Here is a 12,240-nt window from a genome sequence, read left to right on the forward strand (position 1 = left end):
CACAGAGATTTTTTACTTGATCTGTAGTCAGACCAATCCCCAATGTCACAGATGTTTTGTATCTGATGGGTAGTCGGACCAATCCCCAATGTCATAGATGTTTTATACCTGATGGGTAGTCGGACCAATCCCCAATGTCATAGATGTTTTATACCTGATGGGTAGTCGGACCAATCCCCAATGTCATAGATGTTTTATATATGATGGGTAGTTGGACCGATGCCCAATGTCATAGATGTTTTGTACATCATGGGTAGTCGGACCAATTTCCAATGTCATAGATGTTTTGTACCCTATGGGTAGTCGGATCGATCCCTAATGTCATAGATGTTTTGTACCTGATGGGTAGTCGGACCAATCTCCAATGTCATAGATGTATTATACCTGATGGGCAGTCATACTAATCTCCAATGTCATAGATGTTTTATTACTGATGGGTAAACTGACAAATCCCCAATGTCACAGTAAAATATCAATATTTGCAGATGACACAAAATTATACAAGATAATTAATGCAATGGAGGACAATGTGCGGCTACAAACGGACCCAGATAAGCTGGGGGCTTGGGCAGAAAAATGGCAAATGAAGTTCAATGTGGATAAATGTAAGGTTATGTACATGGGCAGGAGAAACGGATGTCACCAATATACACTAAGGCCCCCTGTCCTCGGGCTTTGCAGAGCCGGCAGACAGATCTCCGCTGTCAGCCTATCTGAGAGATAGGCTGACCGCGGAGAATCGTGGCAATTCACAGTATGCTGTAAATTGCTGGCCGCAAGCAGAGAATTGCAATGATTCTCTGCTCATGGACATGGGGCCGGGGCTTTCAGAGGGCCTTAATGGGGTACTGCTAGGGGAAAGTGAGATGGAAAAGGACCTGGGGGTACTGGTGGATTGTAGATTAAACTGGAGTAACCAATGCCAGTCAGCTGCTGAAAAAACAAATAAGGTCTTGGGGTGCATTAAAAGAGGTATAGGGGCGAGGGACGAGACCATTATCCTTCCATTATATAAGGCACTTGTCAGGCCCCACATGGAATACTGTGAACAGTTCTGATCAGGAGGGATGTTACATTGCTTGAGGGGGTTCAAAGAAGGGTGACTAAACTAATACATGGAATGACGGGACTGGAATACCCAGAGAGGCACCAAAATTGGGATTATTCACCCTGGAAAAAAGAAGGTTAAGAGGCGACCAAATAACCATGTATAAGTACATGAGGGGACAATACAAGGATCTCCCCCAGGATCTGTTTATACCCAGGACTGCGACGGTAACGAGAGGGCATCCGCTATGTCTTGAAGAAAGAAGGTTTCATCACCAACACAGAAAGGGGTTCTTTACTGTAAGAGCAGTGAGACTGTGGAACTCTCTGCCTGAGGACGTGGTGATGGCAAAATCCTTAGAGGGGTTTAAAAGGGGACTAGATGTCTTTCTGGAGCGGAAGGATATTACAGGATGTAAATTTTAGGTGACCAGCGGGTTGTTGACCCGGGTCTTACAGCAGGCTGAACTAGATGGACATTGTCTATAGATGGACTATGTTATTCCTGATGGGTAGTCTGACCAATCCCCAATGTCACGGATGTTTTGCACCTGATGCTAATTTTAATCATATGATATGGGGATACACTGAGAGTGAAACCTTTTGGTACAAAGTGACTGATTTGTTTAATAGGGTTGTGGGGATTCCGTTAATGAGACCCAGTGATTAGTGGGAATGCCGGACGCCGAACACCATGTATGGATTTTATTATGCAAAACGCTTTTTTGGCACACAAAGAAGTGGCAATGAAATGGATAAACAGACAACCTACAGCTATGGCCCAAGAGAGGGATATGGGTAACCACTTATACACCTTTTGACGGAGGGGGGGGGGGGAGCCTTAAGAGGCTTTACTCTGATGCAAATTGCCTTTTTACAATGCTGCATCAGAAGCCAGGCGCGGGGCAGCGGGTGCCTGGCTGCTGGAAAACAAACTGGAGCTTGCTCAAACAGCGGGGATCAGAGCTGTCAGCGGGGATTGCAGAGTTTCATGCATTGTTTTCAATGGAAGACCTCACATCGCACCTTAGCATGTGGTGCAATGCGGTCACCGGCCCCAGTGAAAACGATGGGCGCTACCATGCGAGATCACGCAGCAGGATAGAACATGCTGCGATTTGTTTCCCGCATTCAATATATGATCCTGCACTTGTCTGAGTAGGTCTGTCAGGCCGTGTTCACATCTGCGCTGTAGTCTCCGTTCGGAGATTCCGTCGCAGATTCGGTAGAAAATGCCCAAAAAAATATCACTGCATGCCACGCTTTTTCAGGCAGCTGAGTAGAAACTGAACGGACCCCAGCAGGGAAGGGGTTAATGGAGCCTTCCTGTAAGGTGCATGGAGGTCTCCACTAGAAGTGACGTCATCAGACACGGAGTAAGCTTCCTCGCCGTACGTGCGCCGTCTCTGGAATGCCAGCGCTGATATATCTGGCTCTGGGCTTTATTTTCACAACTGCTCGCTGCCCCGGAGTGACAATTATTCCCCACAGCATCCATTGTGTGCGGCGTGTTGTGATTGGGAGCGCTAACCGTTATTATGGCGAGCGGCGTTGTTATTGTGCTATAACAGACAGGAGAGGGATCGTGTTACCCGAGGTGGAATTTTCCACTTTGAGGAAGAGGAGACGGGAGCCGCGTTCATTGCATCATCAAAAACCACTTGTGGAACGGTTGTTAATGCAACCTTGGACCAGCGTTAACAGCAGCACAGAGGATGTAAGCGTAATATACCGCAGTCTGGGTATTGCATATTATATAAACACTACTGAGCCTGGGATTTCCCTTTCATGGCACAATTTCTCTGCCTGCAAAGGGCACCAACCAACCTAAGGCCAATCTAGCCAGCAGAATTGTGAATGCAGCTCTGGGTGTGACTAGAGGACATGACATTTGATGATAGTTTAACACATACAAGCTGCTCTTGTGGAGCACGGTGGACACGTCACATACATGTTTATTTATACTGACCGCTAATGCTGTGAGCTAAACATGGGGTCACATGTGCAACACAGAGCAGCAGCATAGTGAGAGGAGCGTAGTAACAGCAGCACAGAGGATGTCAGCTAGGAGTGTGTGAATCCTTAGAGAGGTCTCAGACTGAGAAGGGGTCTCCAGCAGCACAGAGGGATTCAGGAGGGACGTGTGCTGAACTGGTGGGAGGTCACAGACCGAGATCAGCGTCCATGTGGAGGATTGGCAGCAAATCGCATGCATTGAAAGGCAGGTGCTTTCACTTTTTCACTCCTTCACACTAGCAAGCACGAATTGCGTATTCCACGAGCGGAAGATAAATCGCAGCATGCTCTATTTTGCTGTGGACTCCACGAGGACTGTGTCCATTGAAGTCAATGTTGTCCGTCCGACCTGCTGCCCAACTGCGGGTACCTGCGTCATCGCCCAGCGATGGCACGGGGAATACAAGTATTGAGTAAAAAAATGTACTGCGCGTCAAGCCGCCACAGTCATCCGGATTACAGATAATGCAGGTACGCGAGATCGCCAGACGGATCCCGCATGCGCAATCTGGCTCACCTGTGAGCAGCCGGCCTTGTATATTGCAAGGCGCAGGGTCCCAGCAGAAGGGGAGTAAGCCGAACAGTGAGAGGTCCTAGAATGAGCATTACATACTGTAGTAAGAAGCGCAGGGTCCCAGCAGCACAGAGTATTTCAGGAGATGAGTGAGCTGATCTTGCAGGAGGCCACAGACTGCGGGCTTATTCGAACGGGGAAATTTGCGCAGGTAACTGACAGGCGCGAAAAAAAAAACACCACTATTGGAACCGATGGTTTCTTATGGAAACATTCAGAGAAAGGAATTTTAGTCGCGCAAAAAAATCTGCACCTGCGGGGAATCCCTTGTTCTCCCCTGCAGGGTTACCACCTCCATCCCCACTGCAGGGGAATCCCTGTATCTCCCTTTGCCGGCCGGCTCGCAGTCTCCCATAGGAGTCTATGGACACTCCTGCGCATCACGTACCAAAGATAGGTCAAGATGTATTTTTTTCACGCAGCAGGGAACTTCAGATGATGATGTCATATCTTTTTAGGTTTTTTTGCGCAGCTGAAATTCCTTTGGGGGAATCCCTTGTTCTCCCCTGCAGGGGTACTCCCTTCATCCCCATTGAGATGAAGGGAGTCCCTGGCGATGAAGGGAAGCCCCCGTGGGAACCCCCTTCATCTCCGCTGTAGGGCTCCCCTTTGCTGCTGGAGAGAGAGATGGAGGGAGTCCCTGGGGGAACTCCCTTCATCTCCGAGGCGGGGCATCCCTTCACCGCAGAGACCCCCTGGGGGACTCTCTTTATCTCCCTCTCCAGCAGCGCATATTCCAGGCCACGGGTCCCTCCCGTTCAGCGTGGAAAGAGCGTGGCTGAAGCTAATAACTGCGTGGTTTTGACCCCCGTGAGAATGAGCCCTGAGAGTTAAACAATAGCAGGATCTTGCAGCAGCACAGAGTATTTGAGAAGAGGACTGTGGAGAACTAGTGAGATCTCACAGAGTCACATACTGGAAGGTGTCCCCAGCAGCGCAGATTATTTCAGGAGAGGAATGTGCTGACCTGGTGATAGGTCAAATACTCAGCATTGTATAGTGGAAAGAGCAATGTCTGCTGCAGCATAGAGTATTTCTGGGGTGCTTTGTGCTAATCTTTTGCAGGGCAGTGAGATTAATCTCGATGCTCTCTTGTTTTGTTCTCCGCTATATTGTACATTTCAGGCACCATTACTCCACATTGTTCCAGTCTTGTTCCGGTGACTCGGCATTGCTGGTGCCGGAGGTGGATTCTGTGTCCTCTGGTAGAGGTGACGACGCATGTCCGTTGGGAGTTGTATCGATGAGCTCTTGGTCCTTTTTCTCGTCTACTTTCCTCCTGCAGCACAGACAGGAGTCTCTGGAGTTCTCCAGGAGGTTTATACACAGGGTGATGATGAGGGCGAGCCACGCCATGCCAAACAGGATCCACAGGGACACCAGGTTGCGGTACCAGTTGAGATACCTCCGTTCAGGGTCCCGTCCTGTGGAGGTAATAGGAGTGTTATAAAGGTTTTAGGGTCAGTTCACGTGACATTAAAAAAAATCACCATTTTTGCTGCAAACTTACAAAAGTCATAGGAAAAAGTGATCCTAAGTATTCCTGGACCGTAGGCGCCCACACTTCCTGAATATATGAGGTCAGAGGACCTTGTGGCCACTCCCACTTAAAGGGATCTTCCACTCAGAGTCCGACCACTAAGACCACCAATGAAGTCAGACTAAATGTCCATGTAAGATGTTTAGGCTTAAACCCAAAACTCAACAGAAACGCCCACTTTCAGACATATTTCCTTAAAACCTGCCCACTGCTAGGTCCGTGAGTAGTGCTGTGGATACTGACCATACCTGCAGCCAGAGTACCTCATAGCCTTGCTTTAACACAGCGGAGTCCAATGCAATTTTTTGCGCATGTATTACATGTCTAGAACCGTGGCACGAATCTACAGCTGAGCCACGTGCTTCGCCACGCATCTGCACACAGATTTAGTCCTTGTGAATGGGCAAAATCCGTGTTTGTCATTTCCAATGTGGATCTAGCGTGGATCCGTGTTAAGAAGTGATGGGTTGGGCTTTTTTTTTTCTTGTGACGAGGTTTTCAAATCTGTGGCAGAAAAATCTGCACCATGAAATCAGCGACACGGATTCATATTTAACTGAAAAGTGCACAGATTTTGGCACGGAAAAAGCAACAAAAATTCACGGTATGAGCGTACCCTACGGGTATCTTTGCATGGCAGAATCCATGTCACAGATGGGAAAGGGGAGACCCAACACATCCTGCCTCTATCACCGATTTTTCACAGATCGACTGTTCTGAGCGCCTCGCCGCTATGACCACGTCTCATGGCCAAACCTCGATTGATCCCTCTAGCGAGATTGCGAGTGTGGAGTCGCCAGACTAAAGGTGGATTTGTAACCTGCTTTCACGGGGTCCTGTTGCATGCAGACCAAAAGCCCAAATCACCCCCTGATCCAGCCTAACGCACTCCAGCATACTACAATGCCATGCACATACACGCTGCCACCACCAGCTGCTTAGGGAAGCTGGGACCCAGACTGTGAATTAACACAATCTTCGAAGTTATGGTTCGTTTTAAAAAGGACAAGGTTTGACTAATAAATTGCAGGTTTATTCTAAAAAACTAGCAGTGCAAATAAATATATATATATATATATATATATATATATATATATATATATATATATATATATGTATACACACACAAAGATATACACGGCAGTATAGGGGAATACAAATATACACAACTAGACAGTATTTTAAAATCAAACAAGTGTGATAGACATGATGATTATTTATAAAATGTCTATCGTTTAATATAACCCAAATGTATTTTGTTGTTGTAATGACTTTTAACTCTGGAGTTTGATCGACACACAATCTAATCATAGTATTTAGTAGACAATGGGATGGTGAAGGATGTCTGATCTAATGTTGACTAAGTACATAGAAATTGCACAAGAAACCTCTAAGAGTTAAGGGCTATAGTGTTATGTGTATATCCTGTGTGTTTACTTAGCCCCCTTCCACTCTTCAAACACAAGCTAGTTGACAAATCATTTGTCAACTACACAGAATTCCTTAAGGCTGTCTGCATGCTAAAGAATACAAAGTCCATACCTTGGCGGACGTGAGGACGGGAGGGTAGGGAGGCGGGAGACTCTGTATAATCTAGCGAATGAGAATCTTATATGTTACTGATGTAATCTGTTGCACGCCCATTGAAGGGCGGTTGTCATGTGTTATAATAAAAAGCCTGAGCCTCTACACATGGTAGAGACTCTCTCCCGGTTTTAGACCAGCATTTGTGTCTGATTCTGGTCGATGTGTGCACACGATACTCAATTCGGAAAGCGACAAAATACCCCAAAGCCTGCTGGAGAAATCATATTCCAGATCAGTGGCGTCTCTGGGTGGACCGAGTTAAGAGATTTTGATTTCTTTCATTCTGGAAAAATACAGAGATCGGCGGATGGCACGCAGAACTCAGGGGCCCGAAAATCTACAGAACACGGTAAGATTGCTTTATGTAAATCTACCGATGTGATCTGGGTTCTGACTGCTTTTCTGCCTGTTCCTGATCCAGAGTGATAAATCAATGAAAGGCAGGTAATATAGTTCTTTCTTACTCGGAAAAGACCACCGTTTTAACCTGCTTAAGGGGTATTTTGTATGCTGTGTCTGTTATGTCTGAGACGGTTAAAAATTGTGTATACAAGACCAAGAGATAAATTCTGTGAGGGTTAATGTGTCGGGAGGGCGGACTCGGCTGTTTAAGTCTGAGGGAACACGCCAGTGACACGTGCTCCTAGGTAAAACTAGTGTGAGGTTAGGAAGATTTATGATACGTATACTTACATTTTATGATTGAGCGTGTTATGTTCTCATATGTGGAAAGGTATTTACGGGTGAATATAGCCGTGGTGTGACGGCTGGCTCCAGAAACTCTTGGTCATTGAAAATAATCGTCAGTCTCTGTGTATAGCTAAATGTCCTGTCTAGATCGTGTACAAGGAGTGCTCTTGGGGATTACTAGTATACAGTGGGCTGTTATAAAGGTAGATGAGATATATATATACCTTGAGCCGTTGTGGGTATTCTCCAGTAATCCCGTCTGTCTGCTATTATAGAAACAATGTGCAGTGTTGATTATTGGGGGAGGGGTGCTGGTAAGAGAGTGGACTGAAGTTAAGCCACTAAGAGCACTTCTCAATTAACCCTTTCTGTTTACTTTGTCTTTCCCTGTGTTTTATAGAATTAATGCGTATTGTAATCTGAGTGGGAAAGAAGGGTTATATGGGAAGGATTTGAAGAAAGCAGATTTTACAAAAGAAACAGTACTGTGTGCAGAAACTTTGAATAGAATAGAATAAGCAGGTAGCATAGAGTTGAGCAAAGTGAGCAAGGACAAAGGTCATAGAGCTTGTGATTTGGTTACTGAACAATGGGAAAGGATCAGGAAAAGTTGCAGAAAGAAATGCCAGGTTATAGACAGATAAGATAGGTTGTAGAAAGTTTTCAGAAGATGAGCAGGAAGCCTAGCAGAAAGAAATGTGTTTTTAGATTGCTAGAAGGAGGTATAATGTAGTTAAGAGATTGAAGAGGGGAAAGCATGTAGGGGGGGTATGTGTATTGCTTATGAACAATGTAATGTCTTTGTGTTGACTGCGGCCCCTCCCTGTAATGGCGGCCGTGCTTGCAATGTTTACAATCCAACATAGTGTGACTCTGCAGTAAATGTAGTGAGGCCTGCCCCCACCCTGAAGTTATTTCCCCCCATGTGCTCACTTTCAGGGTGTGTGATGTTACTTCCGGTCCCTCCCCATCCGGGACAGGACCTGGCCCCGCCCCTTCCTCCTCCAGCGGCCATCTTGCCTCACCTGGACGTGCTGCTACTCAGCAGCCATTTTGCCTCACCTGGGAGTGCTGCTGCCCCTGGCCCCGCCCGTTCCTCCGGCAGCCATTTTGCCTCACTTGGGAGATTTGTAGCCCCGCCCCTTTCTGCCTCTGGCGGCCATTTTGCTGCATTTGGGAAGCCTATATTTCCCAATGCCACTGTATCCAGTGCTAACATCATGATTGTCTGAAGTAAGGTTTTGTTTGACCAGACTTTGTTACGCTCCAAGATGTGGCCACTTTGGATGTGTGATAAGTTCAGGGAAACAAACCTTTGTGGAGATGCAGCTTGGGACATAGTAGATGACTAAGCTGGTTTATAGTGCATGGAAGATTGGAGTTGATGCATGGGGGGCAGAGACCAGGAATACATGACAGGGGACGCTCTCTCATGTTCCCAGGGGCTCTGTTTTCCACTGCCCGCTTCTCCAATGGATACTCAGACCGATGATGTTATGGAAGGCTCCTACAGATGGAATAATTTCCCTATAGTCACCCAGCAAACTTTTTCATGCAATTTGGTGAAGTAATTTTACTTTTTATGTGAAGAAAGAGGGACTGAATTGCCCAGAGTAGGATGTTAAGTCATCCGTATTCTTTAGTTTTTCTTTAAGTCTTTTGTATATTCTAGTGTCAGTCTACACTGAAGCTATAATTATATTCCGACAGGAGAGTAAAAGCTAAACGCTGGCCATACCCTGAAATACTATTACACTGGGTGACGTAAAATTTGAATCGTGTGGCGACCCCTTGTGTTAAAAAATGCTAACTGCGACCTGAAATAAAAAAAAATTTTTTTTTAAGGAGATTTTCGCTCAGACTTCGCTGCATACAATGTCACCTTGACCTACAAAGTGCTTGTTTTTGTGCCTCTTGGTTTACTAGTTTGAACGCAATGACTCTTTTTCCATTGAGTATTGCGGTTCAAAAGGGGGGAGGCATAGGTGATCTGGGTCATAGATGATCTAGGTGTTGTAGATCAGCTATTGGGTTTGAAAAAAAAATAAATAAATGATTTTGTGCTACAAGATTCCGAGCCATGTGAAATAGAACATCAGCACGATTATTTAGTACTAATTCAGTAAGAAACTGCAGATATGCAAACAGTTACCAGAACCCCTGTTGATAATGCATATGTTGAGCTTTTTGCAGATGGTACCAGGGTGAGGATTGATGACTCCACATCGGATATGCAGTGGTCACACAACAAGATGTCCTAGAAGCAGAAGCTCTGCCTCCGCATGTCACAGTACAATAAGCGGAATGGAAGGCCCTCACTGAGGCGTGTAGAGTGGCGAGAGGTAAGACCGGCAATCCTTTACACTGACTCCTGGTATGCATTTGGCATAGCTCATGATTACGGCCCAATATGGAAGGCCAGACAGTTTTTTACCTTAGCAGGACAACCAATTGAGAATGGTGCAACGGTACAGAGTCGCATGGAGGCCCTACTTCTACCTGACAAAGTTGAGAGTTCGCACCGATTCCTACACTGGAGAGGCGAGAGACGACACACTCGCTGACAGCGCAGCAAAGGCAGCGGCCCTCAAGCCGTGGAAGAAAGAAGAAAGATACTGACAGCATGAGTCAGTGGTAAAAAAAAAAAAAAAAAAAAAAACTTTGGACATTGACAAAAATTTGGACTTTGATATGCTAAAAGACTTTTACAGTTACAAGCCAGCAAGGAAGAAAAGAATAAATGGACTAATATGGGAGCAGCAGAAACAGGACAGTGTGTGGTGAACGGTCAACAGCACTTGCCCACCACAGTTCCTGTATCCCATGATGGCCCAGCTGATGGACGGAAAGACCCACCTAGTAAAGCAGTAATGACGACGACGCTTGAAAGAGGTTGGGCGACTTCTAGGTTCTCTGTAGCTGCTGCATCATTTGTCCGGTTTAGCATGATCTATGCCATGGGTAAGTCAGGGCAGAAGTAAATTTGCCACATCACACTTGCCGGGACCACTCTACCCATTTCAGGGATTGCAAATTGACTACGTTCAGCTCCCACTTGTTGGGAAGTATGAATACGTGCTTGTTGTTGATGTCTTTGCAGGTTGGAGGCCGACCCTGTTACCAAGGTAAACAAGTAGGTAACCGCAAAGAAGCTCATGAAAGAGGTAAACTGTGAATATGGGGTACCAGAGGTGATTCAGAGTCAGACAGAGGTATAAACTTCGCAGGTGAATGTAACATGTCATGTCTGCTCTGGGTGTATCCCAGGCCTTTTACATACTCTACCATCTTTAGAGTAGTGGAAAGGTGGAGAGACGTAGTGGCACACTAAAAAGTAAGATACTTAAAAATGACGCCACTTTGGAAAGACTGTCATCCAATAGCCTTATACAGTGTTAGATATGAACCCAGGGGGGATTATACATTATCTCCCTACGAGATTGTTTGGGCTAGCTCCAAGGCTAGGTCGTTACTATCCTCAGTGGTTACAATTACAATCTGATGTGTTGACTGAGTATGTGATTTCCGTTGTTAAAGAACTAACCAAAGCCTATGCACAGGTGTTCTCTTCCAGACTCAGAGGCAGACACTGGGACACATATCTTGCAGCCTGGGGATTGGGTGTGCGTCAAGAAGTTCCCCAGGAAGCACCCTCCTGAGCCCCGGTTTGATGGCCCCTACCAGGTGCTTCTGACTACTGCCACAGCTGTGAAACTAGCCGAAAGACTTACATGGATCCACGCTTCATACTGTAAGAAAGCTTCAGATCCGGGAGACCAGTCTTAGTTGTGCCAAAGACATTACTCTGGTTAAGGCTAGTGAGAGAGGAGGGTGGCAACTGGAATCCTTAGTCGGAAGAATATGAGGGTATGGTTACCTTCTAGTATAACTCGTCCAATGCTCAAGTAGCTGCATATTCCTTCGACTATTGTACTGTGGTCCCGTGTCTAGGCGCAAGATCCCACCGCAGGCCAGATTTAGCTCAGTCCAGCTGGTTATATGACTTATATACCCGGGGAATACAATATGTTTGCGCCACTGATAACGTCTGGGGAGAAGACTGCCGTTATTGGGGATCAGTGGGATGGAACACAGGAACAGACTGGTCCTATAAACCGCGAAGTGCCTTAAATAAGAAAAATAAGAGCGGGAAATCCCTAATTAGTCGTATAACCCTCCTTGAGAATAATAAGGACAGCAGGTATTGGAAGGCTGAACTTAGTATGCTGCTTGGTTTTAATGCGGTTGTTACACTAACCATGGGAGATCCAAGCCCGGGGGACGGGGAGACTTATAGTCTGGGGACATACCGGTACGGGAGGACAGATCCCTTAGGGAAGTTTAAAATAAGGGATATGGTAGATGCAGCCGAATGGAAGCCTTCACTTAGTCCCGTGCCCATAATTAACCCCCTCCGCCGTAAGATAAAGACCTTGACGAACATGATGATCATAGCCGACCCTACCTTTGAGGACACCTTGACAGTAGCGACTGGCTACTCTGACCAGAATCTCTGGTTGGAGTTGATGAGGTACAATGCTAACAGGAGCAACAAGTCTAACTGTTGCGTGTGCGGTAGTGCCCGACTACACTCGGGGATGGTCCCCCTAAATCTCCCTGTAGATGCTGAAGAGTGGTTTATTAGTCTCTTCACGAACATTTCCGCTAATTTCACTGTCCGTGAGAAATGGAAGAAGGAATACTCTATAACTACTTAAGTGTTTGCACCGGAGAGAGTATTACTGACTACCCTGGAAACTACACCTGCCAGGCAAATAGGCAGGGT

The 12,240-nt window shown here is 46.2% G+C and overlaps 1 protein-coding gene across 1 annotated transcript in view; it reads right to left on the reverse strand.

Moving 5' to 3' along the window:
* Nucleotides 1-2,793: 2,793 nt before the first annotated feature.
* Nucleotides 2,794-12,240, reverse strand: part of KCNK17 (potassium two pore domain channel subfamily K member 17) — a 58,567-nt gene continuing 49,120 nt past the window's right edge. Inside the window, exon 5 of the mRNA XM_066595305.1 lies at nt 2,794-5,061. Coding sequence (XP_066451402.1) covers nt 4,769-5,061 — 293 coding nt within the window. The 3' untranslated portion in view covers nt 2,794-4,768. The remainder of the gene's footprint in view (nt 5,062-12,240) is intronic.

This window comes from Eleutherodactylus coqui, chromosome 3, assembly GCF_035609145.1.
Source record: "Eleutherodactylus coqui strain aEleCoq1 chromosome 3, aEleCoq1.hap1, whole genome shotgun sequence".
NCBI lineage: Eukaryota > Metazoa > Chordata > Amphibia > Anura > Eleutherodactylidae > Eleutherodactylus > Eleutherodactylus coqui.